This window comes from Rana temporaria, chromosome 1, assembly GCF_905171775.1.
Source record: "Rana temporaria chromosome 1, aRanTem1.1, whole genome shotgun sequence".
Taxonomy (NCBI): Eukaryota; Metazoa; Chordata; class Amphibia; order Anura; family Ranidae; genus Rana; species Rana temporaria.
This window is the reverse complement of record NC_053489.1, coordinates 622,621,244-622,644,447: the sequence shown is the minus strand read 5'-3', so window position 1 is coordinate 622,644,447 and position 23,204 is coordinate 622,621,244. Positions and strand designations below refer to the sequence as shown.

Genomic DNA, 23,204 nt, shown 5'->3' with positions numbered 1-23,204 from the left:
TGGATGCTTTATTCATGCTTGATATATGGGGTAGATGTCTTTTGAATGCATTATGGGGATTTATGCATGCTTTTAATGGGTTAAGGTTTCTTTATGTTTAATAACATTTATATATTTTTTTCCAAATGCACTATGATTTAAATTTTATGTTGGTGCAATCCCAGCATATGGGGAGCCTTCACTTTTTTGTACTGTACATTTCCTCTTAGTAACCCAAGCACATGTAGGTGGTACAGTCCTTTAAAAACTTTCAGGATAAGCGAATGACAGTGCTGGGTGCAGGACAATAGTACAGCACCCAAACCAACAACAGTGGTCTTCACTTCTAATAAGCAAGCTAAACTGCAGTACGAGTAAAAAATAAAAATAGCCCTTTTATCTATGCTTTGCTCTGGTCACTGGATCCTATATTCAGTGCTCACCGCAGGGATGTATATGAAACTGTTCTGGTAGAGCTGCTATATGGTGGGTGTCACAACCCCCTGCCAAACACCTCCTTTTAAAAAAATTTCCTCATTGGTTTTCTACTGATCCTTCACTGTCCTACAGGCTGGGGGCAGGTTCTTGTCTTTAATGATACTGCGGGTCTGGGACTTGGCAATGCTGTCAGAAGTGGGGATCCGAGTTTCAAGACTGAACAGAATAAGACAGTTCACTTACATACTTTCCACTCTTAAAGGAGAAGTACAGCCTAAGCTCTTTTGGCTGTACTTCCCCTGTGAATCACAGGAGTGCAGTAAATTCTGCACTCCTGCGACACGTTTTCAGCTGATGAAGCCCGCTGACGGCTGATATCACAAAGCCGGTCCAGGCTTGGGAAAGATTGCGATCTTATGGCCGGGATCCACCCAGGAGCCTGGACCGACACCTGGCCCAGCGAGCTGCTCCTGTCCCCTCCACAGCCAAGCACCCCAGTGAGTGTGGGAATGACAGAGCAGACAGCAGTGACTGACAAGGAGCACTGAGAACCACATGATCAGCGGTCTTTGAGCTGGCCTAGAGGCGGGGGGGGGGGGGGGGGGTATAATGACACAGATGCTGCATCCAACTAGGCAAGTAGGATTAAAAAAAAAAAAAAAAAAAATTTAGAGCCGGTTCACATTGCGGCGGCACAACTTCGGGGGCGACTCTGCAAGTCGTCCTGAAGACGACTTCAGAGGCGATTAGCAAAATGACTTCTGTATAGAAGTCAATGCAAATCGCCCCGAGCTGCCCCCGAAGTCGTACAAGAATCTTTTTCTAAGTCGGAGCGACTTGCGTCGCTCCTATTAGAGCGATTCTATTGCATAGAATGGGACACGACTCGTCAGCTCAGCCGCCTGACGAGTTGCCCCAGTATGAACCGGCTCTTAAACTTTTACATACATGTTTGTAATTGATACAGATCAGAATTATTTAGCATACCAGCAGGTGGCCATGCATACACTTCAGAGGCAGTACAACATGAATGCGGTCTCTAGAAGTGTGTAATACATTCATTAGTTATTTACATATTTTCCATAAAAAAATAAATCAATAAAAAAAAAAGTCTGACCTCCCTCCAAAAGTTTTGTTAAAAAGCAGTTAAACATCAAGTACAGAAAGGAAACCATTAAGATGTATTTTAGGATTACTATTAATGTATTAGAAACTTGTTAGCAAATTAAAAATAATGTAAGTATGATTTCCGCTTTCAAATCAGCCTTTCCACAATGTACATTCTAAAAATTAATATTAAAAAGAGTAAAACAATCAATAAGCCTCCCAAGCAATGATAAAATGGTGCACCTGCCAAAACGCTGGGCATTCAAAACCAATGCTTTTTCTGACAACCGATATAGGAACAATGCTGTTCAACTACAATTTAAAGATTGTGCATATGAATATTATAGGTCTGTACTATGTAAAGTGATCTTAAAGTGAACATGTACCCAGACTATGCACATTAAAGTATTTACACATTCAGATTAGGCGATAAGAACTTTAATTTAAGACCCCATTCACCCATATAGTAGTAGGCATTGTGGAAAAATTAATCTTCAAAATGCGCAACAGAAGTACTAAAATAAGTTTTACATTAAAGTGGTTGTAAACTTGTACATATACCCAGTGAAGCGACACGCTTCATGTGATACACAGAGATGGAACAAATCCTTCACACAAGTTGTACAAAAAGCTGCACAAAAGCTTTGTGTTCAAAAAGTTTGCTTTGCGTTAGCATGCATTAAAACACATTTTAACACAATGCAGAAAAAACATGCAATACTGTGTATTGCAGTGGTATTTTTCGTTGTTACTTTACTTGGCAAGGCACAATGCACATGCCATGTATTAAAAATAAAAGTCATGTGCGATCACAACCCATTAAAAAAAAAAATAGGCTGCTGTAAGCAACGGTAAGAGACCATGAGATGCAAAGGAGCCCTAATGCACTGAACTGTTTTGCATTTACAGCCATTTATTTAACTTGCATTAATTGTAAAGAAACTCACATTCACTGTGATAAAAGTTCTTTACCGCTTGTTTTCCTAAAAAGTGGGACCAACACCCTCTTTAGGGCCTTACACATGCTACATATGATTTAATCTGTACAGAAGGCCAACTAGCGCCACAGCTGGGTTAAAGGTGGCTTCCAGATTCCGATAAGCTCCCCACCCACAAACCCAGGACAACCAACGGGCAGTGTTGTCGGGAAGAGGCCCTTGTCCTCATCAATCTGGAGACAAGGTGCTTTGGGGTGGGGGACCATGTTGAGGGCATGCGGCCCGGTACAGTTCGGGGGGGGGGGGGGGCACTCGCTCATACCTACCCCCCCTTTCTTGACCTGCCGGGCTGTGTACTCAGGTAAGGGTCTGGTATGGATTTAGGGAGAAACCCCCACCCCCTTAAAATCCATACCATGCGATACATGAAAAACCGGACCCTCACTATTCTCAGGTAATAACATTTACGGTATATATACTCGGTTTGGTCTTACTGTACCAAGTTTAACTACTACCTGAAAAATAGATGCAAATAAGGTCCTGCAAAATGAAAAATTCCTTCTGTGTACCTACCAGTCTTACACAAAAAGGTCTCCAGATGAATTTCCCCACCCACACACCTAATGGCTAGAACTAGGTAAAACCATTCAGTCCACCAGTAGGTGTTATGAGCCAGTTGAGGGTCTGGGTGACTATGAAGGGAACCTGTGCAAGAGAAATACATGGGGTCCAATTGCCGATCTCTCCTAAAATGTCTGTAGACTGGTTATTGTGTTGATCCTTCTGAAGCCAGCATTTTTAGAAAGCGTTTGAAACTGAATGCTGACACTTCTTAGTACACCCAATTCGTGCCATGTATAAAAAAAAAAAAAAAACACACACAAGGTCCAAAAGGTAAATTTATTCTCCTTTGACAATTTATTCATGATGAGTCTGGAGCCTTCTGTCAGAGTTTCAGTGTTACTTGTACATATGGTTGCAGCTCCATCAGAAACACACAGGAAACTTCAGTGTCCTGGAATGGTCAGACAGCCCAGAGCACCCTAGCCTTATTTTCAGATTAGGCATGTCCACTAAGGCCAGCCATACACTGTTCAAATCTCATTTGGTTCAGCAGGAACTGGCCAAGATTCGAAGGCTGAATGTACCAAGCTGATCGATCAACTTGGGTAACAACCAGCCTGCCGGTTTTCTCTTACGATTATCGCTAGCAGCTGCTTTAGCCGCTAGAGGTAATCACTGTCTTCTCTCAGCTGGGACTCCTTCCCCCCCCCCTCCCCACCAGCCCCTACTGGGTGATGAAAATTGTGGATTTCCTCCGACAGCGCTGCCTGTTGATAAGGGAATTGTGTGAAAATCTTTCCTGAAACCCGTGATTACAGGAAAGAAATTTGCACTGTGTACAGCCGGCCCAAGTCTAGTTCCCACAGACACACTACTTTGGTTAGATGATCGTTGCCCTTCTCCAGAAGCATGATCTGTATAAAAGTGACATCTTTCTCTTAACAAAGACAGACTTATTTGTCATTACATGGAATCGGTTTTTAAAGCCCAATTGAACCCAGCTTTCTTATAACAGGCTGCCTTAAATATTTAAGCTCACAACAAAAGTGTAATATAATGCAGCATACCAATCCTGGGGGTGGCTGTATTTTTTAGTTGAAAGAACATTGGGGTTTATTTACTAAAACTGGAGAGTTGAAAATCTGGTGCAGCTCTGCATAGAAACCAATCAGCTTCCAGTTTTTATTTTAAAGCTTAATTGAACAAGCTGAAGTTAGAAACTGATTGGCTACCATGCACAGCATTCTTTTTTTTTTAGGGCAATACCGATACTAGTATCGATACCGAGCATTTGGCCGAGTACTTGTACTCGGGGCAAATGCTCCGATACTTCACCCGATACCTGGGCAGTCTGACAGCCACAGCCGGTCCTCTCTATTTTAAAACCCCCCTCTGCCGCGGCTTTCAGCGGCGATTGGTACTTCTCTCCCACACACGATCACCGCTGACTGTCCCCTATCCTCCTCCAGTCCCCATCCGTCCTTCTCCATGCTGCTCCGTGTCTCTCTCCATGCACCTGCCCCCCTCTCTCTTCCGTGTCCCCCTCTGTGTATCTGTCCCCCTCCATGCATCTGTCCCCCTCTCTTCTACCCCTCCATGCTGCCGACCGCCTCGGTATTTCAGGATGGAGAGGGGAGGTAGGAGCTGGTAAACCCGGCTCCTTCGTTTTCTGAATGGACCGAGTCAGTGATCACATAACTGAAACATTGTAACCTCCTGTGATTACGAGGTCTCAGTTAATGAATGAAGAGAAGCCGCTATCTTCTCGCCTTTCATTTTCAGTGCAGCGGAGGCTGCTGAGAATATGTGTCCCTAGTCCCTTTCTCTGTCTCAAAAGAAGGAGATATCAGAGGTCTGTTAAGACCCCTAATATCTCACCAACAGGGCCGATAAAAAAAAAAAAAAAGCATTGTAAAAAATAAAATTAAAAATACTGACACATGTGCCACTTTCACATGAGATTAAATTAAAGGTATCGATATTCTGTATCGGCGAGTACTTGAAAAAAGTATCGGTACTTGTACTAGGTCTTAAAAAAGTGGTATCAGGACAACCCTAGTTTTGGTAAATCAACTTAATTGCATGCATGTCACAGGAATTGCATTTTTTTGCAAGATCAATAGCTTCTTACTGTATGTGCTGAAAATGTTCCGAGCCTGAAAAATTCTGGATGCAGCTACTAAATCTATAGTCTGACAAGCTGCTATATATATATATTTACATTTACAATTTTGTTTTTGGGTTTAGAGAGCTTTTAAAAGTAAAGTAAGTGGCAGATATCAATATGTGTCAGGGCTACAGCCTTTATCAATACCTCCTGTACCAGAAGCAAGCTGGACTCATCATATGCATCCCTTGCAGTGCTCCAAATCAATAGCACTCTGGCTGCCCCCCCCCCCCCCCACCCTAGAAAAATTGTTGATTGGAGCATTGCACAGAGAACGACACTGTGTAAGACCAGACGTTCAGATCTCCAGCATCAGCACAGAAAACGTTATCAATGGCTGTAGCAGTAACACATTAATTAAAAGAAAAGAAAGCAGTCTGCCACACACTTTAAAGGCAGCCTTACTGCATCTACAGAATATAAAAATGTGACTTCAAACTGGGCGTTAAAGGTTATATGTAGGATTGCACCAATACTGGTATCAGTGCAGACGCCAAGCATTTGCACGAGTATTGGTACGCGTGCAAATGCTCCAATACCTGAAACCGATACTTTTAGGTAAGGTTTATCAACAACATTGCTCAGCCACTGAAACAGAAAGAAAGTTACAAAAAGAAACAATGTTTCTTTTTACCCATTTCCTCATCTACAGATCAAAGGGATGAACTTTGATCTGCAGATGAAGTCCATTTAAAACAACATGTCAAGTAAAAGACATGAAAATTAACCACTTAAGCACAGGAAGGATTTAACCCCCTTATTAACCAGGCCATTTTTTTTTGGATACGGTACTGCAATATTTTAGCCAACAATTGCGCGGCTGTGCGACACTGTACCCAAATAAAATGTATGCCTTTTTTCCCCTCACAAATGGATCTTTCTTTTGGTGGTAGTTGATCACCTCTGGGGTTTTATTTTTTGTGCTGTATAAAACAAAAAAAGACTGACAATTTGAAAAAAAAGAAAAATAAACTAATTTTAATTTATTGTCTGCTATAAAACATACCCAATAAAAAAAAAAAAAATCTAGAATTTCTTCTTCATCACTTTAGGCCAATATGTATTCCGTTACATATTTTTGGTAAAAAAAATCCCAATAAAGCGTATATTGATTGGTTTGCGCAAAAGGTATTGTGTCTACAAAATAGGGGATAGATTTATGGCATTTAAATATTTTTTTTTACTAGTAATGGCGGTGATCAGCAATTTTTAGCAGGACTGTGACATTGCACCGGACAGATCAGACACCTAACTGACATTTTTTAAAACTTTTTTGGGAACCAATAACATTATTAGAGTGATCAGTGCTAAATATATGCACTGACATTGTACTAATGACACTGGCAGGGAAGGGATTAACATCAGGGGCAAGCAAACCGAGTTAACTGTGTTCCCTGGGTGTTTTTTTTTTCTAACCGTTTGGGGGATTTGCTGCTTGGGATAACACACAGATCAATCTTCCTGCCTAGCAGAAAGACAAGATCTCGGTGTGATCCCCTGTCAGATAGGAGATCTGCCTTGTTTACTTTAACAGATCCCCGTTCTGTCTCTGCGGGGAATGATCACGGCGGCCGGCGGGAAAGAGACCATCGGATCCACTGACTGGCTCCCCCACTAGCCAATTGCACACGCCCCCACAATAAGCCGTGAACAAGCTCAACGTACAGCTACGGTGATTCGCTTGGCCCAGCCAACCTGCCGCAGTACAACTCTGGCGGCTGGTCGACAAGTGGTTAAATGTTCCTGTTTTAACCCTATTAAAGTTATTCTAATCAGCCTTAATTCCTTATTCTCCTCCGTTTATTATTTTCCTGTGTATTTTTTAGTTCACTTCTATTTTTTAAACTATTAAAAAAAAAAAATTGTCTGCTTTGTTTGTTAATATTTGTACACCTTTAACATATATTTACACGTTTCACATAGAAACGTTTCACTTTCATTTGTAAGTAACTTTTCAATGCTTTGTACCATTGCTAACAGCTGAAGTGTAAACAAAACAGATGCGGTAGGCATCGTTAATTGGTATCGGCAAGTAATAACATTTTATATAATATAGTAAAAAAAAAAAAAATGGCATTGGTGCATCCCTAGTACTTTGTAGCCTAAATCGGTCACAAAGGGCTCTGGCAGAGAGCAGGGGTAGCTTCTGGTCAACACTTCTAGTTAAGCATCTGGGGTAGCATCATAATGAAGACCATGTTCTTTTATAATAGTATCGCTGGGCTCCTCACTGAACACCAATATACTTATAATGCTACTAGAAGTGCAAATTATCCGATACCTACTTCAACAGGTATCTCTGAGAATCAGCAATAATGGGCTCAGGCATAAAAGGCACACAACTAGCATTACAAATACAAGTTCAAATTTCCCTTCACACATACCCTGTGTGTACACATACACTTTCCTAGTGTGTTCATGAACCCCCATTGATTGGATGGCTGTAATCTACCACCTTTGCTGCTTTCTAACTAATACACACCTCACAATCGTACGATTGAGTGTAATGGCTAGGACAATTAGTATTAAACAAGGGGCTCATTTAAAAGTAACCAAATTAAAAACAAAGACGCGATAGAATGAAGCAAAGCACACAAGGATTGGAGGAAAAGTAAAAAAAATAAAAGGAAATAGGTCAAAGAATGAGATGATACTTACTATGGTAACAGGTACTCTTTAGCATATCCATCTCCTGTTTGGCAGCCACAAGAAAAAAGCACAAGTAGAAAAAAAAAAGTCTAATGCATTCATTGAAGCTGTTTAAAAGTCAAAATGAATAGCTGGCAACATTCTAGGGATGATAAAAAGGCAAGAGGTGCGGATCTGAATGACGATAACTCAGACATATGATATTATATGTAGGAGAGGGAACACAGACAATACTGAGACAGCTGGGCTAGACGCCGGGGGTTGACCTATTCTTTTTTTTTTTTATAGCTTTAAATCTATACTGTAGAAATCATATCTCATGTCTATCTTAAGTGTGGTTTTACCTACCCATATGAATATACTTTTTTTAATGTATGTTCTTGTACAATATATAACAGTACATAAAGACATCAGAAACGACATGAAAGCGGGTCATAAAATCATATCCAGCCAGACTTTACGATATATAAGTTATGTTACCAACATGCAAACTGCATGCAATAAAAACAACATGCAAGGGTGCCGTATAAAAGTGCTATGGCCAATATTTACAGCATGTGGAAGATCGATAAAGTCTTAGTAACAAGCAATGCTGGGAATGTACAGAAAAAAAAAAAGTGGCTGCTGAATTTGTGCAATTGCTCACAGCAACCAAGAGTCGTCTGATTGCTTGCTGAGAAAATCTACCCAGGTTGCCTTTTGTTCCAAATTTTGTATATCAGCCCCGCTTTATTACAAGTGCAGAATAATACGTGAGCAATAGTAGGACACCATTTGATTTACTAAAACTGGATCTTGCAAAATCTGGTGCAGCTCTGCATAAAAAAACAATCAACTTCCAGCTTTTACAGTCAAAAACCTAAATTGAACAAGCTGCACCAGAGATTGCACTCTCCAGTTTTAGTAAATCAACCTTGTATCCAACCAATATAATTTTGTGAGCCATTATGCAACAAGTAGTAGCCTGCTCCCACTAACAGGCTGATATACAAGTCCACCAACCAGATTTTATATTATAATTGGCATAATGACACGCATTTAAATGAAAGCTCTATTTTTATAGATTTGCCTGGTTCTCAACCACTGGAGCAGCAATGATATGAACTAAAGAGCACATGCAGTCTTCATATAGTGTCTCTTATATTCCACTGAAAGTCTGGAAGTGATGGCTGTACAGGCAGAAATCAAAAACACTAACAAAAACTAGAGAAAAAAAATAAATAAAACTATCAAATCGAAGGGTTTACTTCCGCTTTAATGACTTTGCATGGATAGGGAACAGATCACTTTATGTGTGTTCTAGTGGAGGAGTGGGCTTTACAATCGGCACCATATAGGCCTGTGTCGATGAGCTTTGGTTAGCTTAAAGTGTTTTGCATTCCCATAAAAGTCTATGGTAATGCAAAACCTGCTTAAAGCAGGTGAGAAGGGGGTCAAATGCAAATCAAATGTAACCGTCAATGAATTCTGAATGATCTCAGAAGCATCTCAAACTATGCCAAATAGAGTGTGTGTGTGTGTGTGTGTGTGTGTATGTGTATGTGTATGTGTGTGTGTGTGTATGTGTATGTGTATGTGTATGTGTATGTGTATGTGTATGTGTATGTGTATGTGTGTATATATATATATATATATATATATATATATATATATATATATATAGATTACTTTTTTCTTAAACCTGTGAATAGTATACCAGAGTAAAGCAAAACATACCTTCTTCTTGTTTGATTGGTGTGCTGGGAGGAGTGCGAACTAAGGAGGTGTCAGGGAGTATGTCCTTGTGTTCTGCCAACTCCTCTAGTTGATCTGGAGAGGAAGGACAAACAAAGTTTATCATCAGGTATTGCACTTCTCTATCTGAGGAAATGGGAAAAATCTGGGAGATTTATAACCAATTCAGTAAACTTAATTAGCACAGTAAAGCAAGCAAAAAGATATTCAATAGGTGCTTTCCAAACAATAACTATTCAGTGCTGTAAAACCCGTTTCACAAAATAAATTGCAATGCCACCTCAGTCGGACTGAAGTCTTGTTACAAAACCAATAAAGAAAAAAATATCCTTAGGGCGATATGAGGTTCAGCCTCCTCCATAAAGGAAAAGAGGAAATTTTCCTTAATCTGCTCGTCCATATTGTTTTCCGTGAAAGTCAGAAACATGGGTTGTTTAAAGTTTGCACTGCAGCTATGAGTACTAATTGCTTGCTTGGAATAATTAGCCACCACCTAGAATCACAAGACTTAATGGATTCTTGCAGAACACCCTGTGATAATCAGAAGTAGAATTGAAGCAGACCCACAATAAATATCTGGTTGGAGATTGCAAATCGAGAACACTCCGTGAGCCGCCGCCGCCACCCCCCCCCCCCCCCCCATTATCTAGGATAAGGTCAAGTTACAGAGCAATATCAACATAGTTGCAGAAAAAAAGTATTCACCTCAGCGCTTAAGGCCTGGTTCACACCTATGCAGGTTGCAGTTGATACATATACCAGGTGCATGTCGTGTTTTCTAATACATGTTTTGTAACCACTGTCTATGGAACCAAAATACAACCTGCTGGTCCCTGGCCCTTTCCATAAAATGCACAGTAATGCACATGTGAATGTGACCCATAGAAAACCATGTTAAATGGACTGTAATGTGTTTCTACAAAACTGAAAACGCACAAAAAAAAAAAAATGCATAGATGTGAACCAGGCCTAAAAGGACAACGCCAGTCAAATTTATATTACAGTAGAGAGAGTAGGTTATTGTTGGAGCCTTTGTCCAGTCTTTATTGCTGCCTTCATGTCATGTCCAAAAGGACAAACAGGAAACATGAGGAAATTTCCCGACTCCACAACCATTTTAGTGCATCTAACGTGTAAAAGGTTGGATTACCTCACTTTCTGTCACTGTGATCAGAAAGACAGAGGGGGTTGATCTCCATAGCGGGGACAGCAATCAAGACCTGACACACCTTCCCATTTCATTTAAATCTAGAAAAACAGTTTTTTAAAGCTGTACGGAAATAGATTTGGTGAGAAGATTTCATTAGACCGCCAACAGATTTCCCCTGCACCAGATTCTTGGTAGTGTGATCATCAAGAAGGGAGGAGGCCTCCTGGCAGATACCTGAAGGACTCTGCAAACGCACAGGTTTGATGTTGAGTGCGTGGATGACAGCAGTGTGGAATTCTCTGTGAGGAGACTCTGAATTTTCTGCTCTCTCCAATGACTCACACCATGGTTCCAGCTCTGACCCTGTAGGAGACACTTCAATGATTGGTAAGCTGTCTGACAATGCCTGACTTTTCTGGGAAGCCTTTGTATCCTTGCTTTCCTGGTCTTCTGCTGTGTGATCTTCAGCATCACCTGCTGTTTTCTCCACTCTTATGAAGTTTGCATTCTGACTCTCCTCTAGTTTAAAATCACTGGAGTCCTCGTGAAGGCTCAGCACTGCCACACAAGGGGGCAACTCACCTTGACAGGTTTCTAGAGAGTGCGCAAGTAAAATGACAAGTTCACATTGTAGAACAGAGGTACAATGGACCTTTTAGTTACTTTACAAATCAGCAACAAAATGAACGCCTGACAGGTCACAATACGTGTGTACCATATATGATCCAAATTCAGTTTAAATACTCCACGGTTTAATTAAAAGTTAATGTCAGCCAATTTACCCATCTTAAAAAAAAATAAAAAAAATTAATACAGTTTATGAAATACCTGTATAGTTTTTTTTTTTTCATGCAGGCGCCTCCTGTACCTTTAAGCGGCTTTTGATGCCGGGAGGAAGGCTGGGGTTTCCAATCATGTGACCGCCGTGGATGGCTGTCACACAATCAGAAAGCTCCTGATTGCAAGTAGAGATCAGGAGCTTTCCATTAGCTGAAGAGAAACATTGAAATACTAATCAGTACCAGTGAACAAAGGTACAATATATTTGCTCTGGAAGAATAATTTACCTCTAACATTTGATGTCCTATGTGTGTGGATGTTGCCATGTTATTTAAAACTATTAGTTTTTTTTTTTTACATTTTAGAATGGGGTGACTTGATACTGTGCAGATTATTAAAATAGGTTGAGAAACACTGACTTCTGACCCTTTCACACGGGCTTCTCCTTGTACAGACTCTGCTTTGCTTAGTAGGGATCGAGCCGCTGATCCCTGCTGGAGCAGGTGGATGACAGGTCCGTCTCCGCTCACTGTGCTGAGATGGACATGTTAAAGACCCGCTGTCCTCCATGGAGATCGGATGAAAATGGGCCACATGTCCATTTTCATCCGATCCGATTCTCCAGACGGATGCAATATAGGGTTTCCATCTGTCTGGATTTCATGGACAGGATCGGATATCACCAGATGTCAGCGGACATGTCACTGCTGACATCTGCCAATCCATAGGGCTGAATGGAGCATCCGATCAGGTAAATTTTTCAGGCGGACCTGATGAGAAAGCTGATGTGAAAGGGCCCTCAGACTGACCATTAAAGTGGGACTAAACTCTGCTGATCCTTTACAGCCTTTTGCTGGCTTGAAACTGGCAGCAGTCATTACCAGAGGAATGACTTGTGAATGTAACCGTTTTGGTAAACTGATTAATCAGTGGATTTAGTTCCACTTCAAGTTGCTGGATCTATCCAATTTAGTCACACCTATGCATAAATAATGATCTGACTTTCTATAATCACTGTCCACAGTACAGAACACAATGCACAACAGCTGACCTCAGAAAAATATTCAAACTAAGGGGGAAGCTGCAGTTCAACAGCTGACATTAAAGAGGCAGCAGTGGTTGACCTTCCCCTCTGTGAAGGTGGCTGCCATACTGACTCTCCGGCTTTGATATGTTGAGTCACTAATCAGGTAATTATGCAGAGAAGGATTTCCGATTTTTCCCCAGCTTTCTTAATCAATATGATTGCCTCCTGATAAACTCCAAAAGCATCCAGTTCAGTGAGTTAGCATGAACTCTCAGGCAAGTTGCATGTAAGAAATGGTAGTCCCATTTTCTTTTCCCTGCAACAGGTTTCCATTTCCATCTATAACATGTAAATGCAACAAGACACAAACCTGTTATATCCCTCTGCTTACGCTCAACTTCCCTCCGATAGTCGTCCAGCTCGCGGTCTGTCAGTTTGTTGAAAGGGTTTGGTCCGGCTTTACTGACTATGATGTGAGGCTGGTACTCCTTCTCAATGATGGCTTTTGATGCAGTAATCAACTCTCCCTGTCACGGCAAGAAATTAAAATCAAGAAGCTTTTTAAAGAGCTACACATTACTTGGAAGAAGCACCACTCTATTTTTTAATTTTCAGTTGCTTCCTACTTTTACATATCCACTGCTATTGAACAACAGACCTGGCATTTACAAAACAGTTTCTTTATTTTAATTTAATTAAAAGACACACAAGGTGTGAAAAAACACAGTACACACTGTATTTTGTCAGCGTAATGACATCTGTATGCTTTTTACCTCAACGTGACATGCATGAACCCACATGTGTCACATGACACAGATAAGCGAGGTCAACTATGACCAAATATAATTGGAAAATATAAGAGCATGAAAGGCATTTTCCAGTTTTTTACTTCAATAGAGATTGAATACAGAACCTTACAGGATATAAAAAAAAAAAAAAAAAAAAAAAAAAAAAAAGAGAATACTGCATCAATAACCTTAACCATTCTTGATACTGCCATTTCCACCACGTTGGACTTAAAGATTTTAGGTCGCTAAAGCTGTATTCAGCCTCAGAATTGTAAATACAACATTTTATAAAAGAAAGAATTGGCCATCATAGTAGCCATGCATGCTCCCAGTTAACAATCACGCTTTATAAGAAAATAGTTACTTAACGCATTTAATCGAAAAATGATGCAATAGAAAACCTGAAAGTCTGGGACCAAGAGAAAGTGGATTTTACCAACTATTAAATCACAGGCATGCCATATAAAACGGAGACACACGATTCTAACGCGATGATCTACAGTACTTCTGTCCTTTAACATATCATGCCACGAGAAAGAACCAAAAATTGGCACCACATATAGCTGGTAAACCCATAATTCAGAATCTGTAGGCTGCGAAGTATAAATCCTAATTTGTAGGCGCAAGACATAAAATTTCTCAAATTTTCAGAAGAACGGCAGTATATACCTTTCTAACTGAGTGGATTTTAGATGGACTAAAAGCCTGCTCTGACAGATCGAACCCATCAAGAGTTTCGGAACAGCCTGATAGAGGTGCATCCTGCAACAGCAAATTGAATAAACACAGCAAACCAGACCTCACAAACACCGTGAAATACATCAAGGACGGGGGACAACCATGCAGCTTGAAAGGAAAGGAAGGCAGGACATGCGTGTAAAATGCAGCAACAGAAATGGAACAGTTACAGGTGAGAAGACTGAAATGATATGACTGGTTAACTATGCGAAAGACAGGATTGCACCCAAGACTACAGGATATACGTGTGAGGCCCTCACACAAGGAAACTATTCCTAAACAAATCTGGGAAGAATATTCAGAATTCTGTAACACACAGAAAAGCAGAATAACAGTGTAGCTGCAGAAAATAAAGTAGATGAAAACTCAATTAAACAGTTTGGCTTGTATGAAACCAGGGACTAAACATTGATGGAGCTCAAGGAAAGCCATGATCCTACATCATCATCATTAGTAGTCATATCAAGCTCTGAAAAAGTCATTTGCCATCATTATGTATATGTAATATTATGTCATGACTATGATGGAAGATGTAGTTTAGGTACAATCGCTTTGAAGATGGAAGTCGATACGCGATGATTATTTGCCAATGTTGTCTGAATAGTAAACCAATAGCGCAAAGCACAGAACATATTAGTATTAGCAGTGTGATGCTAATCCGTGTAATGCTCCCATTTCAGCCAAGGTGACAAAGCTTTTTGGAAACATCTGTTTCATCACAAGATACAGACAAACCAGGCAAATCAGTGCGCTTAGTCACAAGCGGAAATACATCTGGCATCTAATTAAAGGGTTGAGGCAACCCAAAGCTGAAATCTCAGTCTGTAGTTGCCAGTGGATTGAATGAAGCATCAATTTCTTATACTTATTGGGGGATCCAATGCAGAGATATTTGCTTCGGAGTTCTCATCCATCATCGGTATTACCAGGTCTCCTGAGCCATTTAAGTTTTTTTCCAATGAACTCGGGAGAGAAAGATCAAATCACTGGAATCCCCAGGAAATATAAGGAGGCAGATATTTTCCCCTAGAAATACCAGTTAAGGGTGGACAGTATGGTTGCAAGAAAGTTTAAACAAATGTATATTTCCTCACATGTGAGGTGGTTATTTATTCCCCCAATACCAAGGGGAACTAAACATCAAAAGTCCAGGTCCACCAAGAAGAGGAGGTCACTAGGAAGCAACGGGCATGCATGGCTATCAGCAATGGCATCAGAAGCATCTGTCACTGCCATGCTTGTACCACACACTGAAGCCAATTGTGTTTACAATTATCAACTATGCGGGTTTGCAAAGTAAAGAAGCTACTTTTTGCACTTACCCTGAACACTGACAGTTTCTGTCAATTAAAGAATATTGTTAGAGCGATGAAAAGGAGAAGCAGATGAAAAGTTAATTGTGGCAACGGTTTTGGGGACTGACCTGCACCATGCTCCGATCCATCACACATCCGCTCAGGAGCTGAGACTGAGGGCCAGCTGTTTTAATATCTTGCAAATTCTGATCCCTTATCTGAGATAAAAAACAGAACAGTAAGAATACCAATAGAAAACATAACAGAGCACTGCTTTAACGTGTAAACCTTCCAATTAAGAACAAAAAATAATTGTACGTTTGCCCACAGCAAATCAAAATTTCTTTCAAACTTTAAGACTTACTGTATCAGATGAAGACTATACATACTATTATGCATTGGGTTGGATTTACTAAAAAGGCAAATAGACTGTGCACTTTGGAAGTGCTGGTGTCTGACCGCAGAGGATTGCGGGACTCCGGTACAGCGGGGGGGGGCGGGATGGGGAGGGGGGGGGGCGGGATGGGGAGAGTGTCCAGTGTAAGGTCCCCTTACAGATTTTCTGTAAAAAGGTGAACTTACACTTTAAGCACTTACTGTGACTTATTCTTACCAAGGGGGTATAGACTTTTTAGGGCTTGTGTAGACAGGCGTTCCTTCTAAGCTCTGCTCTCTCATCTTAATGCATTATGATAAAAACCTTCTGTGTGCAGCAGACCCCCCAATATTTACCTGAGCCCATCTCGGACTCTCGCTCCCGAGCGCCATTGGCTCCTTCTGCTGTCAAAGTCAGTTAGCCAATTAGGAGACAGAGGGCAGAACTGAACCGCAGCTTAGTGTCCAAATGGATACATGCGACAGGAGGTGCCTGCGAGGGACCCACAAAGAGGAGGATCTGGGCTGCTCTGTGCAAATTCACTGAACATAGGAGATGAGTAGAACTTGTTTGTTATTTTTACCGCTGCATCCGATTTGCTTTCACAACAATCCAAAATGTATCTTCAGCATCCGACACATAAAAACACAGTAGTAGCACATAGGCTGGCAGGTGGAGCCACAGAGCACAGCAGGGGACCAAGCATCAAAAGAACTGTATGCTAAAAGGTACTTCGGCAGCTGCAGCGCTTTAGTAGGGCAAAGACTAGAGTCACCAATCTTCAAATTCATGTTAAAGTATTGTAAACCCCTTTGTCTTACTTTTAGCTATAGTAAACCTAGAATAAGGCCAAGGCTAACCTATAGGTAGTGTAAAGATCTCCTAAACGTGCACCGTCTAGGAGATATTTCCCTTGCAGTGCGCCTATGTCATCATCGGGGCATGCGCTGTAAAGAAACGGACCTCTGTGCAGTTTCTTCCCTAGTGTGTGCAGTGACTGATGGCTTTAGTGCGCAGGAGTGATGTCACGTGGCTCCAACCAGTCACAGCACTGGAGTCCGCGGCCCTGGAAGAAGAAGAGGGGGGGGTGGATGCTGCCTGCACAGGGGACAGCGCGGGCTTCGTTTGCAGGTAAGTGTCACATAATGGGCTAGTATGCAATGCATACTAGCCCATTATGCTCTTAATTTTCAGGGTTTGCACGGAACAAAGGAGGAAGTAAAACTAGTCCGGGCTTACTTCCTCTTTAAATGACACAAATTTTAGACGTTTCAGGTATTATTCAGAACCTATTTGACAGGTAAACGCGACCTGCATTTAACCTGCTTTATGGTTTTTACATGAACATGGACTTGTATGTAAATGCTAAACCTGCAAAAGGAAGGAAGAAAAAAAAAAACCTTAAAAGCATAAGCCCTTAAGCAGGCTGAATAATAATTAAAATAAAACCTGACAGATTGTTGGACCAACAAAAGTGATGTTGGTGCAGTGATCTCCCCCCACTGTGCCTTTGTGTTCTGATAGGGGGGACTCCCACATCCTAAAAATATATCAGCCAACTATACATTTTTTTTTTATTTTAATATACTGTACTCCATGTCATAATTTGTATATATAAATAGATATCAATTATAGTCATTAGTGCTATTTTTGTGTTTCAGCCCTGATAAAGGGAGTGTAGCCCCAAAACCCACTGGCTTTTATATACAATTCATATGTGAAATAAGCACAAATATTACAGTTTGACCCTTCAATTCTAGATTTGTCCAAACGATATCCAGCAGCAGAGGAAGCAGACCTTTGGGCTCTGAAATGCATTGCATCTCCCCTTATGCCCAGCAGTGATGGATGATTATTTGTATATAAAACCCTGCGACAACGCACATGTCACAATCTCATTTAGATCTAACAATTATGTCATTTTAGGGCCTGCCTGATTGAACTGACTGGATGAATTTGAAGGTCCTCATATTACATAGTTTTGGTAAATCTAGTTTACTGTACAAAAATAGTTTGGTTAGATTGTAAGGAGTATGGTGACCATAACAGCGAATAGAGGCATCAACTTCAGAATGCACTTAGCCATTTGCCTGTAATAACTTTTAATACTGAATGAGGGTACTTGTAAGTACCTTCGATTTTTTTTGTTAAATAGAACAACCTTATTATACTTACCTGCTCTGTGCAATTAGTTTGCACAAAGCAGCCCCAATCCTCCTTTTTCTGGGGTACCCCGCTGACACTCCAGGTCACTCCCCTTCATCAGGTGTCCCCAGGGCAACCTGCTCTCCCTGGGGGCACCCGTGTGTCTCTCGTTCCCGAGTCCCACTGCTGCGTCCATTGATAGAGACAGCTGGACTCGGCCCTGCCCCGTGTCACAGGAATTGATTGACAGCAGCGGGAGCCAATTGGGGGGAGGGAGGTAGCTGCAGCACAGAAGGTTTTTCACCTTAATGCATAGAATGCACTTAGGTGAAAAACCTTGAGGCTTTGGAACCACTTTAATGAGGGAGCATGATTCTGCTACATTTACAAATAGAGAAATATTTTTATACATGTAAAACCATGACATAAGCAATACATTATTGAACAACTCTGTAAATAATATACCTTGTTCCTCATCTCTTGCACTTCCTTGGGATCTGTGTTCAGTGGGACAAACAGACTAGGGACAGTAGAGGTGGCAGTTCTCAGCCCATCCTCTTTAGTCCACTGCAAGATGAAAAGCAATTACAGGTCAGATTAGAATCTCCACAGTGGTGACACATTTATACAGTGTAGTCATGCATTTCACAAGTTTATTAGGGAAATGAACCAATGATTATGCTGTAACTGGAAACTTGCACAGCCAGTGAACTGTCAAAACAGGAAACAGAATGAACTGTTATTTATGTGGGATGGCTGTGAGTGCTGGGGTGAGTGCTCACATTCTCAGCCCTGGGGACTGGGTGGGCCCCCATCACTAATCCAGCACAGGTCAATCCTTCACTTTACCAATATAATCAGCTAGTAAATACTCCAGCTAAGAAAAGCCATCTTACAATATGAACATCTTCCCGAGTATACAGCTAGCTCTTGAACTGCAAGAAGAAGCTTCTTAGTAAATGGTTCAATGGAAAGCGTTTGGAACTTAAAAGAGAATTATTATGTAGTGAACGCAGCATGTAATTGTTTATTTAAAGTGCACTTTAACAAGAGGCAATTCAATTAAAGTATCTTTACCCATTACAACTTAATGGGAGGAGGGGGGGGGGGGGGGGAGAGTGTTCTTTAGCAAGGGATATACACTCCACATTAATAATTATGCCACCAAAATTAGTGTGTGCTGTAAATTTCCTCCAGCATTGCTCCCGTTTCTTCTTGCTGGAGGCTGCCGTTTTACTGAAGCCCAGAGCCCCTGAGCAGCAGTAAATCTTTAGGCTGCCAGCAGATCAGCCTCTACACTTTCGGCGCAGTGCCTAAAAGAGAGCAATTGAGCATGCACAGAGCAGGATGAGACGGTGTATTACTGGATTTTAAACAGTATGTGCACTAATAAACAGTTATAACTGCACAAGGGGCCAGCCTGAGGTGATCTAGCAGAACTTAAAAAAGGAGCAGTCCAGCCTGAGCTTTTATTCTGGGCTTCGCCTAAGGGTCACAAGAGTGCAATTTGTTTTGCACTCCTGTAACCTGTTTTTAGCGGAGACCGGGCTGAAGTCCGCTCTCCGCTGACGTCACTGCCATCAGTCGGGGCAGCGCATCATCCCAACTTCCAAGTCGGGATCCGCCAGCTGCCCTGATTGATGGCAGTCTCAGCGAGCCTCTCCCTGCCCCTCCACTGCTCAGCGCTCCAATGAGTGTGGAGAAGATACCCTGACTGACATTCAGCGGCTTTCCTCTTGGGGGATCTGTGAGAACCGAGCCATTGGCGATGTTCGGTGGCTCGGTTCTCAGTGCAGAGACGGCGGGGGACAGATGGAGCATCGGTCTGAGGTAAGTATGAATCAAACCCATACTTTTCTTTTAATTTTCTGATTAAAGTTCCACTTTAACCCGACAGGTTTGCGTTTCCATGAGCCATGCCATTGTTTTAATCCCTCACAAAGCTTCTATGTTGACAGGCACATATGTTGGCCCATCTGTGGAGTGTCTTGAGACCCCTCTTATTCTCCTTGAAAGATAACAGTACATGCATGTTATGGAAAAGAGAAGTGCTATGAAGGATATCAATTCTGAAACGTGGCGCAGGCTGCGGCCGTCAGGTAAGGGTATTGTTGCACCCTAGGTCTGCAAAATATGACATATTTGTTACAAGCTGGGCAAAGGTGGGATAGGCTAGCATGGTAAAATATATCTCCACCTCGTCCAATCAGAGAATGCTTTGCATTGATTCTGTGAGTGCAAAGCATTCTCTGAATGGTGCCCAAGCGGGCGACCTACTGTGTCTACAACGCATCAGGCTGGCCGCTCAGCATGCAACCCGGAAGCAAGTGGAGGGGGGCAGTGTGGTGCATGATATATCGTATCACACTGCTCCTTTTAAAAAAATAAATTTTTTGAATGTAAAAAAACGCACACTTCATTCATCGATAGGCTGCATTGCAGTGTGATTGGGACACAGGAAAAATAATTGTTTCTGTTGTGTCCCTGCGGTGACAGACATTTTACTGAATGGTAAAACTTCTGTCACCGGACAGTGTGAATTGGCCCTTAGGCCGGCCATAGATGATACCGTTTTCGGTGGAAGTAAAGAAAATCACACCCGGTCCTTGCTGATCGGCCTAATTTCGATCCATGTATGGCTGGCTTTATTGCTTTACCCAGGCAAAAAAATATCTGGGGAACAACAAAGCTGCTAGACAGGCGTGTTCATATTTATGTAAAAATGCCTTTTTTTTTTTAAATCTAAACTTAAAACCGTCCTTCCAGAAATGTTACGTTTCATTTAGGTTATAGCATTACCCAACCAGTTCTAAGCATTTCATCAATTCATCCCCCTATTAAGGAAAATAAGACAAAAATGAGAAGCATAAAAAATGATCAGGCTGCAGAACACAATACAAAGTCACTCACCAGATTCTGACCCTTTTGCACGGATGGCCCTGGGAGATAGTGAAAGTCATTATCTCACAGGGCCTCTATGTTCCAAAAGGGCCCAGTACCATGATTGTGTTTAGCGAGTGGGCATCACCAAAGTTTGCATAGAAAAGAAACATCAAAGAAGCTACAAAAAAAACAGCATGGGATAATTCATCTTCCACAGGAAAAAGAACAGCCAAATCAGAGCAACTGAAAATTTGTCAAAAAGGGATTTGCTTTGGCACCTAAACAAAATAAGAGCAGATGGGGGGAATGGAAGTTCAGGGAAGGAAAGAAAATCTAAAATAAAAAGCTGCAGCAGTCAATGGAAGAGAAGAGAGAATGATCAGTGAAATCTGTGGATCTGTGGTTAGAATTCTATAGTCACTTCCTGGGTGTGGCTGCACTTGTATCTCACTCTATGGAATACAACTGATAATCTCTGTATAGAAGGTAACTACATTCTAACAATATATTTTTACAGGTTTAGATCCCCCCCCCCCCCCATCAATCAATATTTTGTATCTGTGTAAAGGGGATCTTTTTTTTTTTTATTGATGCATTTCAATTCCTGGCGACAGAAAGCCAGTTCTTGTGTAAATATAACTTTTCTATGGCACTTTCTCAGCTTGATCCGTCTGATAAAAAGCTCTGTCACACTGCAAGCGCCCCGGCGCTTTACCAGTGTTTTTCGGGCGCTAGCGGGTCGCTTTTAAACTCTGCTAGCAGTCGAATAAAGGGTTAAAAAAGGTTAAAAATTACCACAAAGCACCGCTGCTGAGGCGCTTTGCCGGATTTTTGGCGGCGCTTCCCATCAATTTCACTCCTAAAGCGCCTCAAAAGATGCTTGCAGGAATTTTTTGGACGTCCTGCCAGCGCAGCACCTCCGTGTGAAAGCGCTCGGGTCTGCAGATGAGGCTTTTTTCCAGGCGCTATTTTTAGGGCTAAAGCGCATGTAAAACATCTCCAGTGTGAAAGAGGTCCTAGGCTATACAGCTGACCTGTTCACACTTATGTTGCTATAGTTAATGAAATCAGGCCCATAATCATTTGGTCTGGAGAAGGCCATTCTTAGCAGTGCTATCGCCTGGTAAAGAAATTGCTGGACATGCAAAGTACTTATTCAAAATGTATTTCTGCTGATTGAAGTACAATTTAAATACCCACAGTCACTGAAGGTACAGAACAACTACGACACATGATGTGGGCTGCACAATACAATGTGTGCTCGCTCCCAAGCCCTGCTGCTGCATCCATTAACACAGACAGTGGGACTCTGCCCTGCCCCACGCTCTCGTGTCACAGCATTTAATTGACAGCAGCAGAAGCAATTGCTCCCTCTGCTATTAATCTGCCCAGTGAGGGGGGAGACAGCGACGAGAGCCACTGCTCATCACTGGTTCGGACTGGGCTCAGGTAAGGGGTGTTGGGGCACAGGTGGGTTTTCACCTTAATACACAGAATGCATGAAGGTGAAATACCTTAAAGACTTTAGAACCATTTTAATGTGAACACATGTCAAAAGCCTTGTAAATAGATCTCAAATGCCCATGTAAACAAAGCCCAATTGTAATTCAAATTAGTATCCTTCAGCTTCTATTAGATTCAAAGGAAGTAAACCCTGAAAAAAAAAAATGCACAAAAAAAACCTGCAAGACAAAGCCATAATACTTACCTTAGACCGAAGCCCACAAATCTGTCCTCCGGCCGCATCCATCGCTCCTGGAGGTTACTTCCGGGTATTGCCGCTCCAGCGATGTGATTGGCCGGAGCGGCGATGACGTCACTCCACTCATGTGCGCGGGAGCCGTTAAACATTGCCGAGTTTAGCACAGCTATTGTCAGCGCGGCATTGTCTATGGCGCATGCGCCGTAGACAGCGGTCCTGTCATTCGGCGAATATCTCCTAAACCGTGCAGGTTTAAGAGATATTGCCAACACCTACAGGTAAGCCTTAATCTAGGCTTACCTGTGGTCACAACCACTGTAAAGCAAACCATAAAAAGAAAACCGGTCAGGAGTGGCCATCTTTAGGAATTCGAATTTTCACCCTTCAGCTATTAAAAGAGCAAAGCAAAATGCAGAGGTGAGTTGGTCAAATACCACCAAAAGAAAGTAAATCTTCCTGAGGTCGAGTGGTTGAAATAATCTGTTTCAGAGTTTCCAAAGTTCATCAGTCAATATTAAACTGGAGATACCCAAAGCTGCGTGCAAGTGCTGTAAGCTACAAATCATCTTTTGGCAGCCTGGGGAGGTTTGTACCCGGAAGCACACTGTAATTGAAGCTTCCTCCCCCCCGCCAATAGTTAGGCCCTGCCCTTCCACTAAACAACAATAGGATCTTCATTAAATAGTGGGACTGGGATAGCGGCGGTGGTTGTCCGTAACCACACAGCACAATCAAAATGAAAGA

The 23,204-nt window shown here is 41.8% G+C and overlaps 1 protein-coding gene across 13 annotated transcripts in view; it reads right to left on the bottom strand.

The window, feature by feature from the left end:
• The window catches only part of ADD1 (adducin 1), a 112,130-nt gene that overhangs the window by 5,611 nt on the left and 83,315 nt on the right, over positions 1-23,204 (bottom strand). For 2 of the 13 annotated variants that reach the window (XM_040335320.1, XM_040335322.1), the window contains exons 11-17: positions 18,341-18,442; positions 15,483-15,572; positions 15,382-15,399; positions 13,991-14,083; positions 12,904-13,060; positions 10,961-11,089; positions 9,559-9,651 (exon numbers count right to left, since the gene is read on the bottom strand). In XM_040335320.1, the coding sequence (XP_040191254.1) occupies positions 9,559-9,651; positions 10,961-11,089; positions 12,904-13,060; positions 13,991-14,083; positions 15,382-15,399; positions 15,483-15,572; positions 18,341-18,442 (682 nt within the window). Of the gene's footprint in view, positions 1-7,850; positions 7,886-9,558; positions 9,652-10,960; positions 11,090-12,903; positions 13,061-13,990; positions 14,084-15,381; positions 15,400-15,482; positions 15,573-18,340; positions 18,443-23,204 lie in introns of those variants that run through there. The other 11 variants (XM_040335321.1, XM_040335323.1, XM_040335328.1 and 8 more) reach the window with 7 other exon arrangements.